The sequence below is a fragment of the Dioscorea cayenensis genome, chromosome 1, assembly GCF_009730915.1.
Source record: "Dioscorea cayenensis subsp. rotundata cultivar TDr96_F1 chromosome 1, TDr96_F1_v2_PseudoChromosome.rev07_lg8_w22 25.fasta, whole genome shotgun sequence".
Taxonomy (NCBI): Eukaryota; Viridiplantae; Streptophyta; class Magnoliopsida; order Dioscoreales; family Dioscoreaceae; genus Dioscorea; species Dioscorea cayenensis.
This window is the reverse complement of record NC_052471.1, coordinates 28,837,080-28,863,807: the sequence shown is the minus strand read 5'-3', so window position 1 is coordinate 28,863,807 and position 26,728 is coordinate 28,837,080. Positions and strand designations below refer to the sequence as shown.

At 30.6% G+C, this 26,728-nt stretch overlaps 2 protein-coding genes and 1 long non-coding RNA gene across 4 annotated transcripts; 2 read left to right on the top strand and 1 right to left on the bottom strand.

Annotated features, from left to right (window-relative positions):
• The first annotated feature begins 1,137 nt into the window (after positions 1–1,137).
• On the top strand, positions 1,138–6,085 carry LOC120265652. The gene is made up of 3 exons (XR_005537709.1): positions 1,138–1,298; positions 3,117–3,507; positions 5,969–6,085. It is a non-coding gene; the product is annotated as an uncharacterized LOC120265652 (long non-coding RNA).
• Positions 6,086–7,814: 1,729 nt separating this feature from the next.
• LOC120263957 (pumilio homolog 1-like) lies at positions 7,815–13,323 on the top strand. Its single transcript, XM_039271940.1, has 10 exons — positions 7,815–8,675; positions 9,295–10,090; positions 10,174–10,741; positions 10,838–10,979; positions 11,052–11,159; positions 11,464–11,676; positions 11,796–11,906; positions 12,104–12,298; positions 12,644–12,818; positions 12,910–13,323. Exons 1-10 carry the CDS (start codon positions 8,067–8,069, stop codon positions 12,942–12,944), a joined length of 2,952 nt encoding a protein of 983 aa, XP_039127874.1. The 5' UTR covers positions 7,815–8,066; the 3' UTR covers positions 12,945–13,323.
• Positions 13,260–19,880, bottom strand: LOC120263966 (OVARIAN TUMOR DOMAIN-containing deubiquitinating enzyme 9-like). 2 transcript variants are annotated; one of them, XM_039271949.1, is made up of 12 exons: positions 19,728–19,880; positions 18,720–18,877; positions 18,535–18,630; positions 18,272–18,426; positions 16,706–16,779; positions 16,150–16,204; positions 14,810–14,884; positions 14,594–14,667; positions 14,450–14,498; positions 13,899–13,983; positions 13,750–13,806; positions 13,260–13,669 (listed from the first exon to the last, which is right to left on the bottom strand). In XM_039271949.1, the coding sequence occupies exons 2-12, from the start codon at positions 18,859–18,861 to the stop codon at positions 13,581–13,583; spliced, it is 951 nt and encodes a 316-aa protein (XP_039127883.1). In that variant the 5' UTR covers positions 18,862–18,877; positions 19,728–19,880; the 3' UTR covers positions 13,260–13,580. The 2 variants fall into 2 exon arrangements, with proteins under 2 accessions (XP_039127883.1, XP_039127891.1); XM_039271957.1 differs by having other exon boundaries at positions 13,260–13,642.
• Positions 19,881–26,728: the final 6,848 nt, after the last annotated feature.

Genomic DNA, 26,728 nt, shown 5'->3' with positions numbered 1-26,728 from the left:
TAAGTTTAGTAGTTCTTTTGGAAAAAGTGCTTTTTCCAGAGTAAGTTAAGCACTTTTTTATATTTTGTATTTGTATTAGCTTTTCTGTAAAAGCAGAAGTTGTAAAAATAAGCTAAAAAACAGCTTTTTTCAGAAGCTGCTCATGACTAGCTTCTGAAAAAAACTGTTTTTCAGTTTTTTTTTTTTTTACAGCTTCTGCTTTTGTAGAAAAGCCAATACAAACAATATTTTTTGAATCCAGAAGTGCTTAACTTATAAAAAAAGCATTTCTGGGTTTTCGAAAAGCTCATCCAAACAAGCCCTTATTTATTTCGGTTATATTGATTATCACTTAGAGTTCCCATTTTCTTCTTTCTTTTATTTTCTATTTTGGGTACTTACTAAGCTTGTGAGGTCACTAGTTTGTTGATTTATTTTTTCATATTGCAGAAAGTAGACAATAGCTGTAAACTTTAAAACCTCAGTCAGGGCAGTCATCATGCTTCCATGTATGTCATTTCTCTAGTACTATAGTGTTGTCTTTGTGTTGTCTTTAAACCATATTTATATTTTGTATAAGGGTTGTTATGGTCAATGGAGGAAGCAGGATTAGTTGGTAGGGGGCTAAAGGCGATATGTAATAATATCTAACAAAACAATTATCTCCAATAAAAATAATGTAAAAATATAACAACTATTTGAATATATATATATATATATATAGACAAAAACCACAATTTGAACTATTACTATTGTCGGTACTAAAACGTATGAGATATATGAGTAAAAGAAGATACTATATTTCTCAGTTTTGTATTTTTTGGAAAGTCTAAAATTGATCATTCTTAATATAAACAAATAAATTATAATTAATTTGTAAAAATTGTAGTATATTTTACATGCCATGAATTTTTTGTAATTACTAATTTTTTATGCAATTTTAAAATTTTTGTTGATTTTTTTTGTAACTTTTGAAAATAAATTTAAAATTAAAAAAATAATTTTAAGAATAAATTCCACATAAAGGATTTGATTCCGCACACTTTCACATGAAAGTACTTCAACTAGGGCATCCCCACTTGTAGGCCATGTTTCCTAAATTTATGGATCTGGTCGGCCTGGTGAAGTTTTGTTAGAACTTCAATAATTGAAGCTTAATCTTGGTTAAGTGGTTTCTTAGTGGAAGTCTTGTTTAAATTGCAAACCTTCTTCTTCAAGGCTTTCATCTTCTCCTTCAAAACAACTTTGCCTTCCTTCTTCTAAACTTCTAGCGATTGAAAAATCAACCCTCCACCGACAATTCCTTGGCAATCTTATAGGTGGATTCTGTGTTTAAATGGAGTGCTTTGTTGTTGAGTAATTTTTGCAGTTTAGTGTTTTCATATGTATGCCTTTTGTGAGTTTTGCTTGCTTAGATTCTTGTTTTCCTGATTTTAATCCTTGGTAGTATGCAGCTGCTTAAGCATGCCACTTTAGGTTAATGATTCTTTTATATGTGTCTTCGTAAGATGGAATCTGCAAGCATGCTTTCATGTTTGTTTCATTTACATATATATATATATATATATATATATATATATATACATGTTTGTAAACTTGAAAATATGAGTAGGCAACCATGGTTTATCGTATCTTGATTTTGTTTGTTGACCATCTTGCTTTATACATAGGAATTTATATCAGTAAACTGAAGTTGTAAACCTACACCTAGATTGTAATTCTTGTTGTATGTGTATATTGTTAGATTTTATATTTTTGGTACTAGTGGGCCCTATATGGACTTAGGGGTCTAACACCAAAAAGTCTCAAGACTTAGTGGCTCAACCCCTATACCTATATATAAACCCATTAACACTTCTATCACACAACCGATGTGGTACTATATTTTCAACATATATGTACACACGTTGTGGCTCCTGCAAACAAGCTTTGGTTTAGTTATATTATTTGTATTAATGTATGTTATCATGTCTTATTTAGACATTTGATTCTTGGAAGTATTGGATTAGCATTGTTAAGTGCAGCATGTTGAATCGTGGATTATAGGCAATTAAGTGTGAGCAACCTTTTGATTAAGTTGTCTGAACCTTTGATTTGTTTTGCAAATATAATTATGCATGTGTATTTTGATGGTGAACCTGTAGCCTTGTTTTTTTTTTTTTTGAACTGAATATTTTAAAGCATGGCATTTTCTTCTTAAATCATTCATGTTAGTTGTTATATTTTTATAGTTGCATATTAAATTGTGCATGGTTGTTCTGATGCCTTAGTTGGCTTTGAAATCTTGAATTAGGATTATCATTTTGTGATTCGGGAGGTTTTTGTCTGAATCCTCATTATTTAAGCTTGGTGTTTAAATGCTTGTTCTTTTATTTTATTTAATGCTTTTAATTTAAGGTTGTAGTTTAAGTGAGTGTTAATTCATCCTCTAGGGCTTTAGTTGTAAGTTTAGGCCAAGACCTAGACTTGTAATCTAAGTGTAGCTTTTTGTTGTCTAGATTCTGTAGTGAGTCTTAATTCGCGGGATTTGTTGAACCCAACGTCTTAGCTCGGAATCAGGTAGGCTCTTGTACCCGAATAATTTTGTATTTCTGGTGTGTGGCTAATAAATTAACTATTTAGTAATTTATTATATTTTTTTATTTGTTCTTGGTTTATTTATTTAATTATTTAAGTTAATTATCTTGTGAAGTGATTTATTTAGTATTTTCTCTGTTTGTACTCTGTATTTCTGCTGTTTTTAGTACATCTTCATTCTTGGCAAATTGCCCAGCTAGGAGAAGTAAGCCCTAGTCATGTGCACATGTTTTTAGTAGTAGCGCTACCGGACATGCGTGTCCATTTTGGCTGCGGTCGAAGATCCGGCTTCGGCTGTTAATATTCTGTCTATTCTGTTCTGACTTCAAGTCGAAGATTCAGCCTAGAGTTGTTGATTCTGTTATTAGTTAGGGAGATGTCCACGTCTGGTTTGGCATATTTTTCATATTTTTTGATTATTTCTGTATTCTGAGCATTCTCTGTATTTTTGTCTGGACTTATGATTATTCTGCGATTATCTGTATTATCTGTATTATCTGTTATTTATGTGATCCTACTGGGCCCTTGTGGCTCATGTACTACGTGATTTTCTTTCTCAGGAGAAGATTAAGCTTAGGTTTGGCGGGTTGTCCTGGGTCTTATTTCTGTAGTTGTTGTCTGATTGCTATAATTGAACTTTGAGGTTTTAGACCTTGCAATTGCTTCCTGTGAGTGAGATTTGTATTCTATTTGTATTCCTGGTTTCGGTCTATTAAGTGTGGTACTGTATTTCTGTAGGGCTGCTAAAGCCCATACTTGTATTATATTTATTGCTATTATCTTGTTTGTATTTCTGTACTATTATTTCTAGTTTGTCTGTTGGTGTTAACTCTGACTAGGTCTGAAATTTGAGGCCTTGTACCCAATGGAGCCCAACCCTTTTAAATGTGGCTGATTTGTCAGTGGGCTCGGCTTTGGAGTTGGGACGTGACAGTTCCGCCCCTCGTTATGGTATACTTTTTACTCAAACTTAGCATGTACTTTATTTTTAATAGAACTTAAGGTTGTGTTTGGATGAAGGGATTGGGCACTATTGGCATGGGATTGATTGCTAATAGGGATATATACCCATGTTTGGGTATTTTACTATTAGCTTAGTAATAAGTACTGTAGGTAATTGTATGGTGCATAATAAAGGAATTTGATTACCCCCAAAATTGGGGGGCATAGAGGGGAATAAACACTATTGATAGTAAAATGACATTTTTGCCCATAGTTAAGATTTAATTAAAAAATAATAATTAATTTAAATAACTAATTATAATAATTAAAGTAAATAATAATTAATATAAATTGAGCCATTTAAATATTATAAATTAAAGTGAAATGACAGTTTTGCCCCTACATAGATTTAATTAAATAAAATAATTAATAAAAGTATTTAATTATGATAAGTAAAGTGAAATGCCATTTTTGCCCCTAGTTAAGACTTAATTAAATAATAATAATTAAATTAAATAACTAATTATAATAATTAAATTAAATTATAATAAACATAAATTGAGTCATTTAAATATTATAATAATTAAAATAAATAATAGCTAACAAGAATTATTTACTATACAAATTATATTATAATAATTAAAGTGAAATGACAATTTTGCTCCTATATAGATTTAATTAAATAAAATACTTAGTAAAAGTATTTAATCATGTAATTAAAGTGAAGTGACAATTTTGCCCCTCATTGAGATTTAATTAAATAATACTTATTAATTTAAATAACAAATTATAATAATTAAAGTAAATTATATTGAACATAAATTGAGTCATTTAAATATTATAATAATTAAAATAAATAAAAATTAACAAGAATTGAGTAATATACATATACATTATAATAATTAAACCGAAATGATTTTTTTTTGCCCCTACATAGATTTAATTAAATAAAATAGTTAATAAAAATATTTAATTATGGTAATTAAAGTGATATGACACTTTTACCCATTAAATTATTTAATTGGTTAATGATAAAAAAATTATTTACTCTAAATATTTAATTATAATAATTACAGAGACTAAATATTTATTTTATATGTAATTATTTTATATATTAATTTATCGTTACTTACATGAAGGGCATTAAAATAATTTACATACAATTCTCTATGTCACTTTTTTCATTCTCAATATTTATTTCTTCTAACTAAACACTTTTTTCATTACCATTACCATTACTTTTTCTATTTCCATTACTATTATCATTCTTATTGTTGGGCTATTTTTCTGTAGTGTGTTATTTCTAATGGAGCTTAACATGCTCTTTTATTTATTTATTTATTTCTTAAAATTAGGCCTTGCATGTAAGGTGAGGTATTTTACCCCTACTTATGCAATCAATCTGTTGATGTCTCTTACTGACTTCCAGCACCTTTTTTTTTAGTCTTATTTGAATATTAGTTTAATGTTTTCACCATAGGGACAATAATTTTCTTTTAATTTAATGATTTATTATCTTCTTTTTTGAATTAACAGGAAATGAAAATCTCATCATATTTTCTTGTCATTCCATTTCAAAATTTCATTTTTCTCATATATATATATATATATATATAATATTATATTATCTTGTCCTATGAAATATTTAAAAGATAACAAGCACCGATTTGTTTTTTTAGTACATATTTTAATAATTCAATTCTGAAAATTATTAATACTAATAAACTTCTATTATTAATTAAAAATATAATTTTTAATTTTAATTAATGTCAAATAAATATCAAGTAAAAAAAAAAAGGAAAATTTTCCTTACCACAAAATTATATATAAAAAAAATCCTTATCTCAGACTAATGTCACACCAAACACACTATTGTTTGCTTTTATAAAAAAAATTAAATACATTATTGTACATGGTATTAAAATAATTTGACAATTCACTTATGGATGATTGCAACAAATAGTTGAAATTAGTACAAATTTAATAAATTAATGCTCATAATCATGGTGGTTTAAAATAGTGAATTATTAATAAATAACAAATATATAATATATTTGATAAAATGTTATAAATTTATTTGTTAAAATTTTAGCACTTATTTTTAGATTTGAAAAATCTACAATGAAACTATAAAAAAAATTATAATTTATAAAATGGATAACAACTATACTATTAAAAAATTTAGTATTAAATGGTTATGTTAAGGAAATTTAAAGGGGTTTTAGGAAAAGAAATAAAATAAAATACAAATACACTACAATAATTAATAGTGGATGGCATGTTTGTATTTTCATTCAATGTAAAGATTTTATTAAAAAAATAAAAAATAAAACTAAAATTATAAATTTCATCTGTTAATTACAATTTCAACCTATATACTTTTTTATGATTATATGGCACAATTATATTTGCAGATATTTTTAAATTTAAGGAGTCATTTTAAAGTAAAATTTTTTCTTTGTTTTTTTAGAAAGGCGACAAGCGCGAGGAGCCGCGCTCACCACCGAACCGTGCTCTTACTTTGCGCGAGATAGGGATCGAATTCGGGGAGCCACACTCGACACTCGAGGTGAACATCTTATGTAGGAGACCCGATGCCAATAGACCAAATGGTCGTTGGCAGTAAGAATTTTTAATAACATTAAACTTAAAAAAATATAATAGTATATATCTATCTATTAACAAATAACAACATAAAAAAAATTATCTAAAAAAATAAAGTGGTAGGAATATCCATCATAAGCCCCAATCCCCCCTCCCCGCGGGCGCGCACACACAATAAAATAATAAAAGAAATTTTCAATAAAAATTACATAAAAATTCCTTTTGTAAGATATTTATTAATTTGAGAACTTCTATATGTATACTTTTACTCTAATGCTTATATTTATTTATTTTTATGTTTATATATATTTTTAATGTTAAATTTAAATTTAAACAATTTTATATTTAGTAAATAATTTAATTATGTAACATTTTCTTTATATTTAAGTTTCCATTTAACATATGCTTGACTAGAATGAGAATATTTATATGTAAAGTTTCCTAATAATGACAATGTTTATTCATATGGTTGTTTATAAGTTATATTTTAATTTTTATTTCTCAAGTAAAATAATCATATTTAGGCAATTTCTGAAAAATATTAAATTTTATGTTTATATATTTTTAATGTTAAATTTAGATATAAACAAATTTATATTTAACAAATAATTTAATTATGTAACATTTTCTTTATATAAAAGATTCCAATTAACACATACTTGACTATAATGAAAATATTTATATGTAAAGTTCCCTTATAATGACAATGTTTATTCATATGGTTGTTTATAAGTTATATTTTAATTTTTATTTCCCAAGTAAACTAATCATATTTAGGCAATTTCTGAAAAAATAATATTCTATTTTAGTTTTCCGAATTTTGAATTTAATAAATACTAATTTAACATAAAATAAAATAAAATAATATTTATTTTCTTATTTTAATTTCATATTAATGTATATGATAATATATAAGGCATGCAATATATAATTTTCATATTTATGTAAAAATGGAAATAAGTTATATTTTAATTTTCAATATCCCAAGTAAAATAATCATATTTAGGAAATTCTTAAATAAATTTCTCTTTTAGTTTTTCAAATTTCTATTTTAATTAGTACTAAAATTTATCATTAACTAAAATAAAATATTTTTTTATTTTAATTTACCATTAATATATCTGATAATATATAAGGCATGCAATATATAATTTTCGTATTTATATAAAAATGGAAATATATTATATTTTAATTTATATTTCCCAAGTACATAATCATATTTAGGCAATTTCTGAAACAAATTTCTAATTTAGTTGTTCAGATTTAGTTTTTTATTTTTATTAAAAAAAATGAACCGGCCCACTACCAAGCCCAAAAAGCCTAACCAAATAAATAAAAAAATAAATAGGGATTTTTATTTACTTAAAAAAAACATAGTAAATATTAATTAGGTCTATTTTATGGAGTAATTGATGACATTAAATTCCAAGAGAAAAGTTTTAAAATTGTGGAATTATATTTCCATAATATTAGGATAATAAATAAGGTTATTATTTAAAAAGGAAATTAAATAAACTCAATATTTTTTTATTGTTGCCCCGAATCTACGGCTGAGATTTGAGATGACACAAATCTAACGGTCACAATTGCAATCATCTGCACGCTTAGCGATGCTATAAACTAGCAAAACCCGTAGTGGATTTTCAGCCGTTCAGATCTAATCCAACGGTTTTAAGCGTCCCAACGTTTCTTCAAAACAGTTATATTACCTCTTCTCTTCATTCCTCTCGCTTCCGAAAAGAACATCCTTTCGCCCCTGAAACCCTAGATCTCTTTTCCGATCGAAAACCCTGAGAAAAGTTTGGGGTTTTCTCTGTTTTTCTCACGATTTAGCTCGTGATCTTCTCATCTGAGTAGGAAAAATCGTTTATTGTGGGATTTTTCTGGTTGATTTGATGTAGGAATTGGTACAAAGGTGAGAAATTTGTGGACTTTTGATTTGGTTTTTTGGGGTTTGAGAGTAGATGGTTAGCGAGGGATCGGTGAGGATGGCGCCGGCGCCGGCGGTGAACGGAGGGTTTGAGGACTTCGAGAGGGATCTTGAAGCGGTGCTGCGTGAACAGCAGCACCAGAGCCGGGCGGCGCTTGATCGGGAGCGTGAGCGGGAGCTTAACCTTTACCGTAGTGGGAGCGCGCCGCCAACTGTTGAGGGTTCGAGGAGGGCCGTCGGGAACTTGTTTGGTGCCCCAGGCGGCCAACCGGAGTCTCTGTTCGTTGATAACCATGATGCCGGCGAGATGCTCTCTGAGGACGAGATGAGGTCGCACCCTGCTTACTTGTCATACTATTATTCCAATGAGAATTTGAATCCGAGGTTGCCACCGCCGATGGTGTCAAAGGAGGACTGGAGGGTGGCGCAGAGGTTTCATGGATTTGGAGGGATTGGTGATCGGAGGAAAAAAGAGTCTTGGGAGGGTGATGGGAGTAGTAGCTCACTGTTTTCTTTGCAGCCAGGGGTGTTACCACCGCAGCAGCAGTCCTCGCAATGGTCCGGTCATGGTGCCAATGCACTTATGGGATTGCCGGACGTCGGCCTTGGCGCTCGGAGGAAAAGCTTTGCTGATGTTGTTCAGGTCTTTTAAAGTTTAATTCTTTTTTGTCAATATTTTGCTCTTGTTGTTTACTTTCTTTCAAATGAATCAATAGGTAGATAGCAAGAATAAATGTAATTGTGAATATATTCATGACTGAAAACTCAAAAGATATACTAAAAGTTTCATGACTGAAAACTTATGTTGTCCTTGCTTTGGATTTTGTCAATAATGGCTGGTGTTGGAACTTCTTTTGTCAAGTTGTTGTTCTTTTATCAGTTTTGGATGTCATCATAAATAGAAAATTCTGTTTCTCTTGTTTTTATTTCGGGAATTCAGCTACTTATTATGAGTAGCCGGTTACCAGTGTTAGTGTTCTCAATGCTGATTGTTGGGCACATGGCCATTCTGTCTGTGATATTTCTTTTCATATCAAAGCTATGCAAACCAGTTTGTTAAATGCTATTTTCATCACTTCCTTGCATTTTAGTTTTTATTTTGGTCCAACTTTTTTTGTCACTCTTCTTTCCAGTATGCTTGTCTTACTCTTTTTTATAATTTTAAAATTTCCTTCATTGCTTTCATATTAGGACTGCATTCATGACAAAACTGTTTTATCCTATTTTAAGTTTTATGCTGACATCTTTTTGTCTTCTTCCAGGAAGAACTTAATCTTTCTACATCCATGCCTATGCACCACTCACGCCCGGTTAGTCGCAATGCTTTTGATAATGTTGTCGACCGTGTAGCGGCATCTGACTCTCAACACTCTCTGCTCCATAAGGAATCACAAAATATTGAAGGCCTGCATGCTGGAGCAGCTAGTCCCAACCTTGTTAGGGTCAAGAGCCTTGGCTCTGGAATTTCTCATTCCTTTGCTTCTGCGGTGAGATCTCCTATTAGAAGTACTACTCCTGAACTTCCTCCCATTGGAAGATCTCCAAGTCCTTGCCTTCCCTCCATAGGAGGCAGGTTGAGTGATGTTGAGAAAAAGACTCTTTCAGGGACAAACGGCCTTGGCGGTGTTTCTGCACATGTGCTCAATGATGGTGATATGGTGGCTGCTTTATCTGGCCTGAGTTTATCAAAAAAATTAGTATCAGAGAGAGGAGGAAATCTTGTGCAAGGTCAGCTTCATCATGAATTTTCTGATCAACCTGAATTTCTACTGAACAGGCCCACTGATCATAAGCATTATCTGCGACAAAAAATCATTGAGAAGTCTGAAGACAAGCCTTTAAATATCTCAACTGATTTGTTCACTGGTTATACTGACTTTTCCAAGAAAAATGGTGCCTTGACTGACCTTGAATTATCAAAATTAACTTCAAATGAGCAGATCAACTTGCAAAAACCGTCACCTTCCAGTAACCTTTATAGAACAGTGGCGCCTCTTGGCACAAACACTACGCCAGGTTCTAGCCACTTTCAAGCTGTGGATATACAACAAAACCAAGGTATGCCATTGTTTCCTGCTGCTATTATTTGCACAAGCTACAACTTAATCAATTTTTTTCATTATTCACTTGTGCTCTGGCAGCTGCTGCTGATGAGCAATTTTTGAATAGAGCTGGCGATCAAATGGGATCTGGTTTTCAAGTTCCGATTGCTGATCCACTATATGCGCAATATGTGCAAGGAGCATCTGATTCTATTGCACAGGCTTCTGCAAGGCTTGATCCTTCATTTGGAAGAAATTCTTTAGGAACTTCCCCTGTGGATTTGGCTGGTTATCAGAAAGCATATCTTGAAACATTGCTTGCGCAGCAAAGACTACAGTATGGCATGCCCTTCTTTAGCAAATCAGGTGGTTTAAATCATGGACTCTATGGCAACAATGTGTTTGATGCTGGCATCCCATATCAAGGAAGTCCATTATCTACCTCTGTTCTTTCATCTTTGGGTATTGGGAGTCCTTTAAGGCACAGTGATCGACTATCACGTTTCCCTTCCATGACTAGAACTGCTGCAGGACCTCTAGGATCTTGGACCTTAGATAATGGCACACTGGAAGATGGCTTTGCTTCATCATTGTTGGATGAATTTAAGACTAACAAAACAAGAGCTTTTGATCTATCAGATATTGTGGACCATGTTGTGAAATTCAGGTATATCTTACTGGTTGTATATGTTGTATTTTTTCATACAATTTGTCTTCGAAGATTGCTAGAGGCCTCATTTTTTCTTTTTCTCATGTTATCTAGTATGGATCAATACGGAAGCCGATTCATTCAACAAAAATTAGAAACTGCCTCCACAGAAGAGAAAAATAAGATCTTCCCTGAAATTCTTCCACAGGCTCGGTCTTTGATGACTGATGTTTTTGGAAATTATGTTATACAAAAGGCATGTGTTCTTCACTTTGGTGGGTGCCGTTACTTCCAAAAAAAATTCTGATGCCAACACTTTGTTTTGCAGTTTTTTGAGCATGGCACAGAAATTCAGAGAAAGCAATTGGCTAGCCAACTCACTGGTCATGTGTTACCTCTAAGTCTTCAAATGTATGGTTGCAGAGTTATTCAGAAGGTTCAGTCCCAACTTTTTTATTTATCATCTTACTTGACTTTTTTTTAAATTATTGCTCGTTCCATATTCTAAACCTTATCACTATTTTTGCTTTAGTTCACCTGTTTGATTTTGTGTTCTCCCCACCTATATGGGGCCAATCAATGAAATATTTTGGTATTGTTCATGGGTAAATAGTGTCCAAGATAACAGTATCTGCTTGCCAGCTTGTGCTGGCAGCTGACATTTTGTTATTCTGCTGTTACTTTAAATTTCTTACTTTTGTCAATGATGTGTGATAATGCTATAACATACTGTTTTGCAGGCTTTAGAGGTAGTTGATGTAGAGCAACAAACCAAAATGGTTCTTGAGCTTGAAGGTTCAATTATGAAGTGCGTTCGTGATCAGAATGGCAATCACGTAATCCAGAAGTGCATCGAGTGTGTCCCTCAAGAAAGGATTCAATTTATCATTAAGACCTTCTACGGGCAAGTCGTGGCACTCTCCACCCACCCATATGGTTGTCGTGTAATTCAGGTTCTCAAGCGATTTTATCACTCTTCATACAGGACACTCTACTTCGATTTTGGTCAATTTATTCATTGTGAATATATTTTTGCTGGTCCATTATATGATAGCTTTATTGATGCTAACAGAGGGTCTTGGAGCACTGTGATGATCCTGAAACACAAAGTACCATGATGGATGAGATACTTAAATCTGTCTGCATGTTGGCACAAGATCAATATGGGAACTATGTTGTTCAGGTATTTGTTTGTCATACTTTTATTTTATTTTTTTATTGATAATCACCATTTAAATTAATTTGGAAACCTGTCCTTTTCATTTTATATATCTATATTGATTTTCAGGGAAAATATCTGATGAGCATCAGTGATAATTTTAGTATTTTGTGTGATAAATATGCTTTTAATAATGATCTGAATTTGGTTGGTTGTGTAAGCATGTGCTGCAACACGGCAAGCCAGAAGAACGGTCTGCTATTATTTGCAAACTCATTGGGCAGATAGTGAAAATGAGTCAGCAGAAGTTCGCTTCTAATGTAGTTGAGAAGTGCTTGACTTTTGGTAGTCCTGAAGAACGTCAGCTGCTAATAAATGAGATGCTTGGTACTACTGATGAGAATGAACCCTTACAGGTATGCTACACCATCTTTTCTCTCCATGATGTTAATGTAGATCAGTTTGTCATGATCATGGAATTGAGCTAATATTTATTTTCTAAGCTGTCACAAGGACAAATCAACATGGATGGACACTTTCGATGACATTCTAAAGTAGATATTTTAAACAAGGATTAGTCTATTTTTGCGGAAAGTGCGAGTTGGTGTATGAAATCAAATATCTTTCCTGCATCGGTTTTAGTCATTCTAGTCAACATTGTCTGTGGATGCATGAACATGCTAGCTCACCAAACATGGTCAATCATACTTCATCTCTTCCTTGGTCTCTTTAAAGCTTTATTTATTTTTATCTGGAAACAGGCTATGATGAAAGACCAGTTTGGGAATTACGTCGTTCAGAAGGTTCTCGAGACGTGTGATGATCGCAACAGAGAGCTAATCCTTTCACGCATTAAAGTTCACTTAAATGCCTTAAAGAAGTATACTTACGGAAAACACATTGTCACTCGTGTTGAAAAGCTGGTTGCCGCAGGAGGTACAATCTTAAGCTATGCTTTCTAGAATTCTTAATAGTTACGTACTAGGGAAATACGGTAAAAAGGCTTTTGTGTTTTGTGTTTTTGCAGAGAGGCACATTGGAATCACCTCGCATTCTTCCTGAAGATGTGTTCGAGCAATTGATGAAATTTTTGTACAGATAATGAGCCTAGTCTTACTTATCAACCAAGTCTTTTCCCTTGGGAGAACAAAAAGGCAAGTTATAACGGAGTATATCAACTTATATGTAAATAAGTGATAGGCTGCCTTTTGGAATAAAAATTTTGCTCGCCTTTTCGGATGTATATTTTGAACTGGTAATTTGAGTTTGTAATAGCATCAGCAACAACACTGCCATGGAAGCCATGTATCTATTTAGGTTTAGTCACTGGCAGTCTAGAAAAGCCTGACGTTGCATTAGCACTTAACATAAACTGTGTAAAGATAAAACAGTGTAATTTCCACATACTGTAAAGGAAGGGTGCTCAGCAATGGCACACAAATTGTTCCTTTTGATATATATATATATATATTGAGATATTTATAATCCAATGCAATTACAGTAACCCCATATTGAATAGGGAGAATTGTTTTCTCCAAGTAGTGAGAAGCAATATGCATGGTAAAAACCATTGGATGTTTTCTCTACCATGCTTTATATCACTAAATAGCAGATGCCTCCTCTGTTGGGCCTTTTACTGAATAAAACAATAGTTGATGCTGGAGAAATGCTGGAGAAATACCTCCTTGCTTTGAAACTTTAATGCTTGTTTCTGAAACGCCACCATCTGCGCTTTTTCTTTGTTTCCAATGTCGGTAAATCTGCGAGGTGATGCCGACCATAAGTATCTGTAACTCAATTGATTCATTTGATCAAATGTTAAAAGTTGGCATGCATCATATAAAAGTCTAAAGTGATTGGTGATTACCTCCTTCAGGATAAATGGAATTGTAATGCACCTCAGCCCAAAAGCTCAAGAAAATAACTACAAAAATTTAGGGTTTCAATCAGTTTTATGATGAATATGATTAGCGGGAAGACACAACTAGGGGAAAGTAGTAATCAGTAGAAACATACCTCGGTTAGATTTTTGCACATGAGGCAGAATCTCAATGTAGCATGTGTCCTTGAAGGATGTTATTACGAAAATCTTCACGCCGTACTGCAACAGTAGTAGACAGCCAGTATTACTCAGATGTTGTATTAAACATACACTAAAGTAGTTGTAAACGAGCAAGTTGTTCATCAATCCGATAACATCAAGATAATGACACATTTGGCCATAAACAGAGGCGAATTGTCTCACACAAACAGCAGTAAAGTTGCATTCTTTCCTTGTAATTGTTTGATTTAAGCACTTATGACCATTCATACTACTGTCAGGAAGGTACTGATTTAACTTTCTACTTGCTTCCTGAACTATACCCATAATAAATTGGTCCAAAAACAATGTGGACAAAAAAAATTTGCAAGGTTAAGACCTGGGAACTAGCTGTAAAATTGCCCTTTGATAAAAGGAAGTTTTAAAAGAGGAAAGTTTTTAAAGGATTAAGAAGCTACACCAACAAACTTCTAAAATAAGTTTAAGGAACATGGCTAATACTGAAACAAGGAAAATCTTAACATACAGAATCAGCGGCAGCTTGTAGTGTGACATGATCACCCCATTCTCCGGACCTGTAAAATTCACAAAGAGCAGACAAATCAAATTTTGTTTCCTTAATAACAGCATTGACTATATGATCCATGGTTAACTTGAATAGAGGGCCTACTTTGACAGATTGTTTAAATAGTCACCATAAGCCATGGGTACATATCCTTCATACATCTCAGGATTAGACTTAAGCTGAGAATCAATGAGAAGTTTCAAGTTTAATATATAACTTAAATCACTGCAGAAATAGGTCAGAAGGAATGCACATCACAGATACTGAAAGTAATCTGAGATATGCAGAAAAATAGATGACACAGGCATTGGTTAGACCAACCTGATTAATAACTTGCTGCCTCACAAACTCGTGGTGTTCAGGAGTTCGATAAAATTGATCAGACAATGCTCGGAACTGAAAGATGTGTTAAAAATGGAAGAATAGAAATCAACTTTAAAAGCATAAATAGCTTAAAGTCATCAACAAAAACTTCATGGTTCCACATCATATAACGTTAATGACATAGTATGAAATAATATTACACGGTCATTCAATCATGACTCATGCGTGCCTATGCAACAAGTGAACAATCAACAAGCTAATTCATTTTTAGAATGAAACATTGAAAAGATCACTACTGACAGATTGGATTTATGAAGGATGTTTACCATGGACTTAACATGTTTTTTTATGTTCAGCTGCATAAGGGAAACAAAAATCAGCTCCAATTTATTTCGTAACTAATCTATCTTTTTATTAAATTTAATGTTGATTTTTTATTTTGGCACAATCAAAAATACTGAAAGAGAGCCCCAAAAACTCAGATGAACAGTGAAAATCAAGTGTAAGTAAATTGGTTTGGTTGGATGTAGTTGAAAATGCAGTGGATTTGTATTTACAAATCCTTGTATTTGAAAATTCAGGAGAGTCAAATCCAGTGTTTGGTTTGATGTATTTATAATGGTGGATCACAGAATTTTGTGTTTGGTTGGAGGGATTTGTAAATTTGAATTTGGAAAACTGGTTTGATGTAATAATTAATATAAATTATAAAATATATAGTTTATTTTATGTAAATATGAATTCAAATTTCAAATATTATTATGAGTAATTAATATAATTAATATATACTTAATTTATTATAATAAAATATAATATATTAATTATTTATTAAAATAATTAATATATTATAATATATCAATTATATACTATATTTTTAATATTAATTACACTATAATTATATTTTATTTAATATTTTATAAAATATAATTATAGTGTAGTTAATATTATGAGTAATTAATATCATTAATATATACTTAATTTATCATAATAAAATATTAAAATAATTAATATATGTGTATTAAATTAATATATATAACCACCAAAAATATCATTTATCAAATTAATTAATTATATAATTTTATTTGTTTATATTCTAACTAAATTCTAGTTTTTTAAAAAATAATTTTAATTGAAAATCCAAATACTGATCCAACTAAAGAGAATTTGCAACTCCAGTTGCTTTTTTAAATCCACCTAACCAAACAACTTACTTCAAGAAATTTTGTAATTTCAACTATAAGGAGTTTTAAATGCTACCAAACAAACACCCCCCTATAAGAGGAATGCTACAGGAGGAAGAAATGTAGAGATATGGAAACGAGCCTTAGAAAACTAACCTGACAGTTACCATCTCCTTGAACCTTGAGTTCAACCAAATCATACAATCGCAGCCTGAAACATGTACAACATGCTCACCACCATTTACAAAAAAAAGAAAAAAGAATTTTTTTTTTTTTTGCACCAAATATACTTATTAAATGCAGAACATGCACAGGGCAGCATTCTACTGAAAATCCCTCATGCTCATACCGTAAGAAAACATCAATATAAGAACAGAACAGATAAAGCGAATAAAACATGTTGGAACTCAAGCATTATTAGAAAATGTAGAACTCAAAATTTAGTGGTTATAGAAAAAAACTAGCCATGGAATAACAATCATACTAGTGCCTTCTACAAGATTCTTAAGTGTTTAGCCACATGAAATTGAGAGGTCTCAGGTCTTACTTATAACAACAAGGTTTTGGATCAAAAAAAGCCCTTTAAATTTTCATAAGTACATAACTGCATCATCATCATTTGTATTTTACCTCATTAAAAGGTTTATGGCACCTTATTCTTTTAAACCCTTATTAAAGTGCTCAGTTAGAGATGAATGCCCAGAAACTATACCTGTCTATAAGCCTTTGATGGTCTGATGTGGCTTCATCAATGGAAGGGATGTCTCCATTAATTCGCGGAACATGCTGCATAAACCAAAAATTTAATTAGTTCAAAAAGACCACACTACTCCAGCAGGAAAATGATTTTTTAACTCAATGTTAACCAGGAATATTGCTAGAACAATTATTAAATCGATCAGATGCATTCTAAAGGATATGCATTGTGTTCCACAAGGCAAAGTCGGATTAGTCAATGCAACATGACCAGAGAAGCTACAAAGGATAAAGCCATCATATGTAAGAGTTCAAATTGTTAAAGCAGAGACTCAAGGACCACAACATGTGCATGTTTCTCAAGTCCCAACCTACAAAAAGAGATGCACATAGTATAGCCTACCACATGCATGTAGTTGCAATTAAAATGGTAGGTAGACAAGGCATAACAACATTTTCATTGGAGGCCAAGGCTAAACATGGTGGCAGAGATCCAGAGGTTGATGGATAAACTCAGAATTAAAAAAATGGCTGATGAGCTCTAGAAATGGCAGTGTCACGAGTACTCTTAAAAAACACAATTTCCAAACCCAAAGCCGTCAAAATTTTTCACAAAATTTTTCAAACCCAAAGACATCCCAAACCCATTTATATTCTCTGTCTAAATCCCCAGGCCTTTCCTATTCTAAATCCATCCTAAGGACCTAGACTAGTTGAATGTCTTAAACAGAAAAAAAAAATCATTCATCTTTAAAATTTAATACAAGCTTATTCTATATAATGGTAAGTTTAATAACTAAAATGATCTTTAAAAATATAATAAAATATTTTTTGAGTAAACTAATAAAAAATATAGAAAAATGGGAAAGATTGAAGCGTACTACGATGTTCTTTCATGAGAAGTATGTTTGTTCTTTGACTTTACATACAAGAAAATTAAAATTAAAAAATTACAACAAATACTATAAAATTAGGGAAAAAAATTGAAGTTATTTAAATTTTGGTAGTTGACTAGGGTTAAAGATTATCAAATAATAATTAAACTTACGTAAACATTCAAATTATATATATGTGTATATATATAACACACATATATATGGATAAATGTACACACAAACGGTCTGGGTATTGGGTACCCAAGGGTCAAATTTCAAATTTATCCTAAATCCGTTCGGGTTTTAATTTTAAATACCAAATCCATCCCAAACCCTAACAGATTAAATTGGTCCGATCAAGCTCGGGTAAATTAGGGATCCACCAAATCCATAAAAATTGTCATCCTTAACCAGCTCTACATCCTTCCAAGTGTCAATAACTGATTTAATGTTGAAACTCGACTAACACAATTTGTATTTATAGCCCAAAGCCTGAATATGACAAGACACAAGGTTATTATTTCAGATTGAATGATTAACTATTAGCAAATATATTATTATTATGCACTCTAAACTCAAAACGCTATCGAGAGCATCTAGTAGCCTAAATCATACACTACTGACAGTGCCCTTTGAAAAAAAATAAAAAATAAAAAAATTATGTTCAATTACATTATTTGGGACTTCAGAAGTGTCCTTAGACTTACTGGTATAGGGACCATCTGGTTTAACCTCTTGCCTACTTCACCATCAACTGAAAGATCATCTGTAAGCTCTAAAGGCCATTCCACATCATATAATTTCTCTCCAGGGCTTGAACATGAACTGGAGGCTTCCCTATCATCTTCCTCTTCATCACCACCTTCATTCCATTAATGAACAAAACACATGCTAAATACAAAAACCAGCATAGGAAAGAAGCATTATAGTGTGCTAAATAGACAAGCAGAAGCAGTCTCCATCAGATTACCTGAGAGAAAATTCCTAACTGGAGGACCAAACCAATCTTGTGCAAGAACAGATGCTTGCCTATGTTCTTCATCTGCATGTGAAAGTCCAGATACCTCTGCAACAACAAGTCGCGAAAATTCTTCATGAAGAAAAAATGCAATAATCTCATCATTCTAAATAGAAAAACAGTCTGCTACAAATTACCTTCTATGGAATAACCTCCTCCATAATAGGCATCACCATCCAATGCATTGATTCCACAATAACCATTGTTTGCATATTGATCTCCTTGAAGAAGATCAAGGCCCCATTGAAGAACATCAGGATCTTGTTCATACGTAGTCATCAGCTTCAGATGTTACCTGCTCACAACATATTGCAGGCAGAACACAAACTACAAAATATCAACCCTCACAGATTTACATAGAAGCATTCATAAAAATTAATAATTAGAATATTCCTAAAGTCCAAACATATGAAAGCTAGAAATTTTCTCTTTCTTTTTAGTGATGAAATAGATGGTTAGATAGAATAAACAAATCAGCAAACCATTCACCTATTCGTTATCAAAAATAAAAATAAAAATAAAAATAAAGCCAAGCGCCAAGATCAAAGATCACAGCAATGTGAACCTTATAAAATCATATCCCTAACATCAGAAATGCATAAAAATTACGACTTTCATAACAAATAAATCATAAGAACTACTGATTAGAATATTCCCAAAGTCCAACATAAGAAAGCTAGAATTTTTCTTTTAGCTTTTAGTGATGAAGCAGATAGTTAGATAGAATAAAGAAATCAACAAAAGCAACCAGTTCCAAGGTCATAGATCACCGCTTACAAAACCTTATAAAAACAACTAATTTTAAGTGTCCCTAAACACAGAAATGTATAAAAACTAGAACTTTATAACAAACAAACCATCCAACAGCTCATAAACACAATATCAGACGATCCAAATCACAAAATCAGCCAAAAAAAAATCAAGATTTCACCCAAAAGACCAATCAATCACATTCCCCAGTCCGATCGCTTCTTGAACAAACAGAAGCATCACAACTCAAAGAATAAAGCAATAAAAACAAGCAAAATCACCAAAATCCAAACCAAAACGTCAAAACCAAAGAAACACCAAATTCAACAAAAGAAACAATGGAAAAAAAAAATCCTCGAATCATCCGTCAATTGAAACAATAACTCATTCAGTACCAAATCTATCAGCAAGAACAGCAAGACCACGATCAGGAGCTACCCTTCGATCGAAATTCTTGGACTACAAGCGAGAGAGAAAGAGCGCGGCTTCGAGACGCCACAAAGCATCAACAACGAGTGAGAGAGAGATAACCGCGATGCGAAGAGGAATCTCACGGCACTCCTTCATCATCGACCGTTAATTTTTAGATTCTGATCTTTAGGTAATTATAACCGTCAGATCCATCAACAGTGAAAATATGAACGGCTGAGATGCTTTGGGGATTGAGAATGTTTTCTTTTCTGCGTATATATACCCTTGTAAAACTGTTTTATTTTATTTTATTTTAAAATTTTTATTTAATAAAGTTGAATTACAAACAGAACCCTATATTATTTAATTTGATGAATATGTCGATAACTAGCATTAATTTGATATGTAATTGGGATTTCTATTCAAATATATATATATAGCGAGAGAGAAACGGTAATTTGAGAATGGTCGTATATTCGTTATTCATGAACGTTCCCAAATCGTTATTCATTCCCAATCAAATAGTTGTACAACAAATTTTATAAACATCAAGTATAATAAACAGTAATAATTTAATTTTTTAGGAGTTTATATATAAAGTGATAATTTTTAAAATATATATATATTTATTATAAATACAACTAATAGCTCATCCTCAATATAATTATGTATATAAATTTTTCTGAACTTATAATAAGTTTAAAAAATAAATATGAATAATATAAAAATAAAGAGAAAGAAAATGTATATTGAACACTTTACTTATATTTTATTTGTTTGTTTTTTATTTTATTTTTATATTATTTATAACAAATGAGGGATATTTATAGTCACTCAAAAAAATAATAGACGATCAAATTTAATTCAATCCAATATTTTAAAATATATTAGTAAGTGAAAAATACTAACGGATGCGGCTACTATATATGTACAGTTATAATAATAAATTATGGATGTTTACTACAGTAACGTCACGTTCTACAATACCATCATTTTTTACAGCAATTATCAACTGTTTCTACCGTATTTATAACAATATCTGTAATTTCAAGATGTTATAAATATATGAAGTTAAAATTCCTTCTGCTTTTTTTTTACAAAATGGAGGGTCTGTTTGTAATTTAGAAATTTATAAGGGTGTCACTGACAAACAAAACATTATTTATTTATTTATTTATATTATCAGAGAGAATCTTCGCGCCGGTGAGTCTGACTCATGTCGGAGTTGTGGGTCCCACTTTGTACTGAATATAGTACTGTGGGACCCGGTATTGTCATTCACCGTATGATCATAAATGAATGGTGGATGATGCAGTGTGATGGCGTATAGCCTTCTTATGCTTATTTTGTCCCTTTTTAGGCAGAGTTTTAACTTATTGCCTGTTGGTTTTGTCCCCATAGTTTTGTTTCTTTCTGAAGGGCATTCCATTTCCAAGTGAGAAGCAAATAATTCTCATTTTCTAAAAATTAAAAAAATATATTATATAATATTTCTTAATTTATTATTTTATTATTTTGTGTTTTACCACCGTTTTTTTTATAAACTCTATTTTTAAATCAAATTAAGTATTGAAAACTTTATAAGAAGTTTGATTTATCTGGCTGATTTTTGTTATATGTATAAAAATTTTAACTTAAAACTACTTGTTTAAATAACTCAAGTCTCTATTTTTTTTGGATGAACCCTATTGTTAATTTATTTTATTTTATTTTAACATAAGTCCTATCATATTTATTTTATGAGTTAAGTATTAATTGATTTAATATTTATTTAAGAATTTAAATTGTTAAAAATCAAACTTTCGAGTTATTAAAATGAATAATAGAATGATAACATTAAATGCTTTGACGGTTCAATTACCTAATTAAATAGTTCAAATGAATCAAGAGGACTTCTTCAGAGTAAATAAGTTTATTCGATTATTTACAGTTTATGTATATATAGTAAAAAATGGGATAAACAACACACTCTTATTCTACATGTCATAAGTTTGTTTTGTGTTAAAAATTAAAAATCACGCTGTATATATATAATAAAATTATACTATTAAGACATTAGTTGAGTTTTTTTTTAACAATATGACTTTTCAAACATGTATGTTTATTTATTTATTTATTTATTTTATTACCGTAGCTCAACTAACAATTGAGAGAGTGTCAATGATTTATCCATATATACAAATTTTCATTTAGATGACAAACCATTCATTTTGAAAAAAATGGAGAAAATTGAGAGGTGGGGAGAAGTGGTAGTTTCTCCGAAGTGAAAAAGTGATATCATTTCTAGTGTTTATTTGTTAGAAAATGAGAATAAAATTAAACAATTCTGGTGTTGGGTAGATTTTTATGAGTTCAAGAAAATATTAAAAGTGGTAAGAAGTTAATTTTTATAGAATTATTTTACTTCCAAAAATTTAATACACAATTCATTTTTATCTGAATTCAAAATCACACTTTTCTTTTTCAGAATAAAAGAACACCAGGAATAAAAAGAAAGACTGCTGACTATTTTCCTGAGTTTTCTCCACTTCTTTTTGAGATGAATGCATTTTTAATGTTTAGGTAGAAGTAGGGGTGGCAATAATCTGTCTGGACCCGCAGGCCCGGTTTTGTCCGGCCCGGAATAAAAAGGGTTTGGACATAAGGTTTGCAAATGCGGGCCGGGTCCGGACATGAGCTTTTAGTTGTCCGGATTTAAATCCGGGCCGGGTCCGGACATAGAAATTCGGACAACCGGGCCCTTTTAACCCCTAAAACTTTAAAAAGCCCTACAACCTTATGCCCATTTGTTTTTAAGTCCCATTCTTCTAAAAAAACTTTAAACATCTATTGTTTTTTTCTATTAAGACTTAGATTTTTTTCTATAATTTGAGTTGAGTTTTTGGATTATTAATGTTTTTTTACATTTAATGTGAATTAAATTATTTTTTTGTATAATTTAATATTTGAGCGAACTTAAAAATAAACTTATAGAATTCGGAAAAAAATTTGGACATCCGGACAACCCGGGTTTTAAAATAAACCGGGTTTGGACATCTAAGTTTGTCCGGATTTAAAACCGGCAGGGTCCGGGACACAAGTTTTTCTATTTATATTAGTAGTTGTCCGGGACCCGGTTTTGTCCGGACCCGAATTTTTGCCACCCCTAGGTAGAAGGCTTTTTTTTTTTTAAAGAAGTGGAGGCTGAGGTGGTTTTAAAGTTTCTTTTCCATTTTTCATTTTTCTTTTACTCATTCTTTTCTCTTAAATCTCTTGGCAATATTATCACCAAAGAAGAACCCATCCAAAAAAAAAAGAAAATACTATCATTTTAGTTGTTCAATAACATTAAAATAGATAAGTAAAAAAATTAATAAAGAGTATTTTTTTTTTTACTTTTTAGTATATATATTTATACATATGATTTTTTTAAAATAATTAAAAAATGGTTTTGAATAGGCTTAGAATTGGGATTTTGATATTTTAATTAATTTTATTGAAGCCCTACTTTATAAAAGAAAATTACGGAAGTCAAAACAGAAAAATGAGATATTCTACTTCTGACTTTGAAAGCTATTTTTGTTGAATAAATACTTGTAAACATGATTAATTTACTCTACCATTTATCTAAGTCTAGTTTTACTTCCTTTACTTCTTTTTGTTTCATTTACTGAATATTAAATGAAAATCGAGTTAATATTAAAATAAACATATATAAATTTATAAAATTAGATTTTATGATTTTTCAGAAAAGAAAAATCTTTTAACTTCAAAGAAATGATGGAAAGTTTGACATATATTTAGGGGCAAAAAGCAGCAGAAAGTTTATAATAAGAAATTTCAGAAAGTTTGACTTTTATTCAGGGACACCGAAAGAAAGCTTTCTTTTTTAAAATAAATAATTATTTTACTTTCATTTTTTAAACGCTTTCGGCTCCTTTCACAAAAAATGGAATCTTTTTTCTGCCCTTTTTTCAGTGAGCTTGGTACTATTGGGACTTGATTTTTTTTTTTCAAGTTGGAAATAACAGTATTATCATCACATGGAATGTTTTCAGTGTTGATTAATTGATGTAAATTGAAGATTGTTTGGTTCAATGTAAACAAAACTGTAAGATTTTTTTTTAATTTTTTTTATAAATTCAACAAAACATATACAATCAGGGGTGTATGCATAAAGACAACAATAATCTGCCATTGCTTTTTCATCCAATTGACATGGAAATTGAGTTGCAAGTTCACTCCCTCCGTCGAGGACTTTTGACATTATTAATGCATAAACACAAAATTGACATTATTTGATAATTTGTTATGTTGAAGATTTATGACGACAAGCAATGTGATTACGTGACAACTATGATGACGTGTTGCAGATGACAAGACTTGGTAATGTGTCAACTTGAAGAAGCTATATGTGATCCTAAGACTATTGAATAAAGGGACATCTTTGGAAGAGGTATAGAAGGTAAGGATGGTATCAATTGAAGAGCAAGCAATACTTGCGGGCTATGTTTGACAAGAAAGAAGATTTCATCTAGGGTTTTTTCTCAATATAACACTCTCATTTTTTTAATTGTCAAAATAATCTCAAGTAAAATTTATTTATCAACATGAGTTTCAAAACATCACATCAAACCTAATCATCTCCAAGGTGATGTTTGAACCTTTAAAAAATACTAATATATTGACATTTTTCTCATTAACACCCTTTTTTTTAAAAAATCACAAAAATAAAATATTTTTTGTCTTTTGAAATAATTTTTAAGTTATCATTAATTTTTAAAAAAATTATATTTCTTTTAAATTGCATTTATTTTGGAAAAATATGATTATTATTATTATTATTAAAATACGAATTGTTTACATGTTTTTTTTAAACTTATTTGTTTAAAACTATTTGTTTTAGCAACCTCGGATTAAAGATGGTTCACCTGTAGAACGACATATCTTAAACTGACCAAAATTCAGACGTAGATATATATAAATATATATATATATAAATATATATATATATATATATATACATGGATAAAAATTCTATTTCTACTAGGCATAATTTATGTTTTTTATGTAAACAACCAGACATTATAAAACTACTTGTCCAACACATGGTAAAAATATGTAATGTAAAATAAGTTATGGATCTATTTGACTATCTTTTTTTTTGTACTTGAATATAATTATTGATGTTTAAATTATAAACAAGTTATTCAACCAAAATAATAATAATAATAATAATAATAATAATAATAATAATAATAATAATAATAATTCAAAATAATTACCATTTAAATTTTTTTAATAAAAAATAACTTAAATAGATTTAAAAATTTTGACTTTTTGTGATTATTTAAAAAATAATATGATAATAATAATAATTTTAAAAAATGGCTTAAAAAACCAAGAAAATGTATAAATAATAATAAGAATAATAATAACAGCAAGATATTTTTCCTAAATAGATGTGATTGAAAAAAATAACTTTTAAAAAATTGTTTAATAAACAAAATTATTTATTTGTTTGATTTTTTAAAGAGAAGGGTGTCCACCAAAAAAACCAATATCTTAGTATTTTTAAAAATCCACATATTAACAAAATGATGACTAAGCTTGATGTGATGTTTGGAAACCATGTTAGTGAATAAATTTTAAGTGAAGCTATTTTGACAATTAAAATAAAAAGGAGGGTTATATTGGGAAATAAGCCCTTTCATCTATATTTTGGCAAGGCAAGTTGAGTTTATCACTTGGAAGTAGTTATTTATAAGGTTTTAAAAATCGGACTGGCCGGTTCAACCGGGTCAACAGTGAACTGGCCGCCATTCTAGTTCACTTATATAATTTGAATCGGGTCTTGATTGAACCTGTTATGAACCGGGAACCAGTTCGATTGGACCGGTTTATCATGATTTTTTTTATATGAAAAAACAATCCCCCCTTCTTAGTCCCACCATTAAGGAAAGAAGATGCACATGCACATGGATGGATAGATCATGAGCATCCATTCTCTCCCTCGGGTCCCACCACCTAAGAAGGAAATGCACATTGGACCCCCATCTTATAATTTTTTTATTTAAAAAAATTTAAATTATATTTCTTTTATCTTTATATCCAGGTCAAAAGCTTTTTATATACTGGTCAGCGATAAAAGTTTCTTCGTTTGAGTGATGAGAGTTCGATTCTCGGCTGAGGGCACATTTCTGGGAGATGTGAGCGATGGTTGTGTGTGGGTGGTCCCAACGCCCATGTGTGCACGGGCCCCACCACCATTTGCTCCACAGGGCTTGCATACACGCCCTCGACGATTTAGGAGAGCTTTTGAGTGCATCTGTTCTCTTGTAAAAAAAAACTTTTATATATATATTTTCTAAAAATATTTTTTTCTTTCAATATCATTATCAATTAGAATAATTTTTAATAATTTAATAATTTTTTTTATACGAGGGATAAGTTCTAACTTTTAATTAAAATTTCTTTTTTTTTATATTAATAAACAACGATCATTATTCATAAAAAATCAAATTTTATTTAAACTTAAATTTAAATTTTTAATTCGAGTAGAATAGGATCAAACTTTTATTAAAATTAATATTTTTCTCTATTTTTTTTTCTATATAAACATAAATCAAGAAACAAAACAATGTCTTTATAGCTTTCTTCGGAAATAAAAATACTTGGCAAATGAGTTTGTAAAAATAATAAAATTATAATTTCATAGATATATTTATTAAATTTCTATTTTCCCCATTTATTTTTTCTGATTTTTTTGGATTTTTATAATTTTTATTTATTTTAAAAAAATTAGAAAATGGAAATTATTGAATCGGCCGGTAGAACTGGTTGGATCGGTTGAACCGCGAACCGGTTCGCCAACCTGTCCGGTTATTAAACCCTTGGTTATTTAAAGACGAAGCTATTTAGAGACATGATTAAATATGGTGAATATTAAAGACATGATTATGAAGACCCAAACTTGAATGAATGGAAGATCAAGTTTGGGATCTAA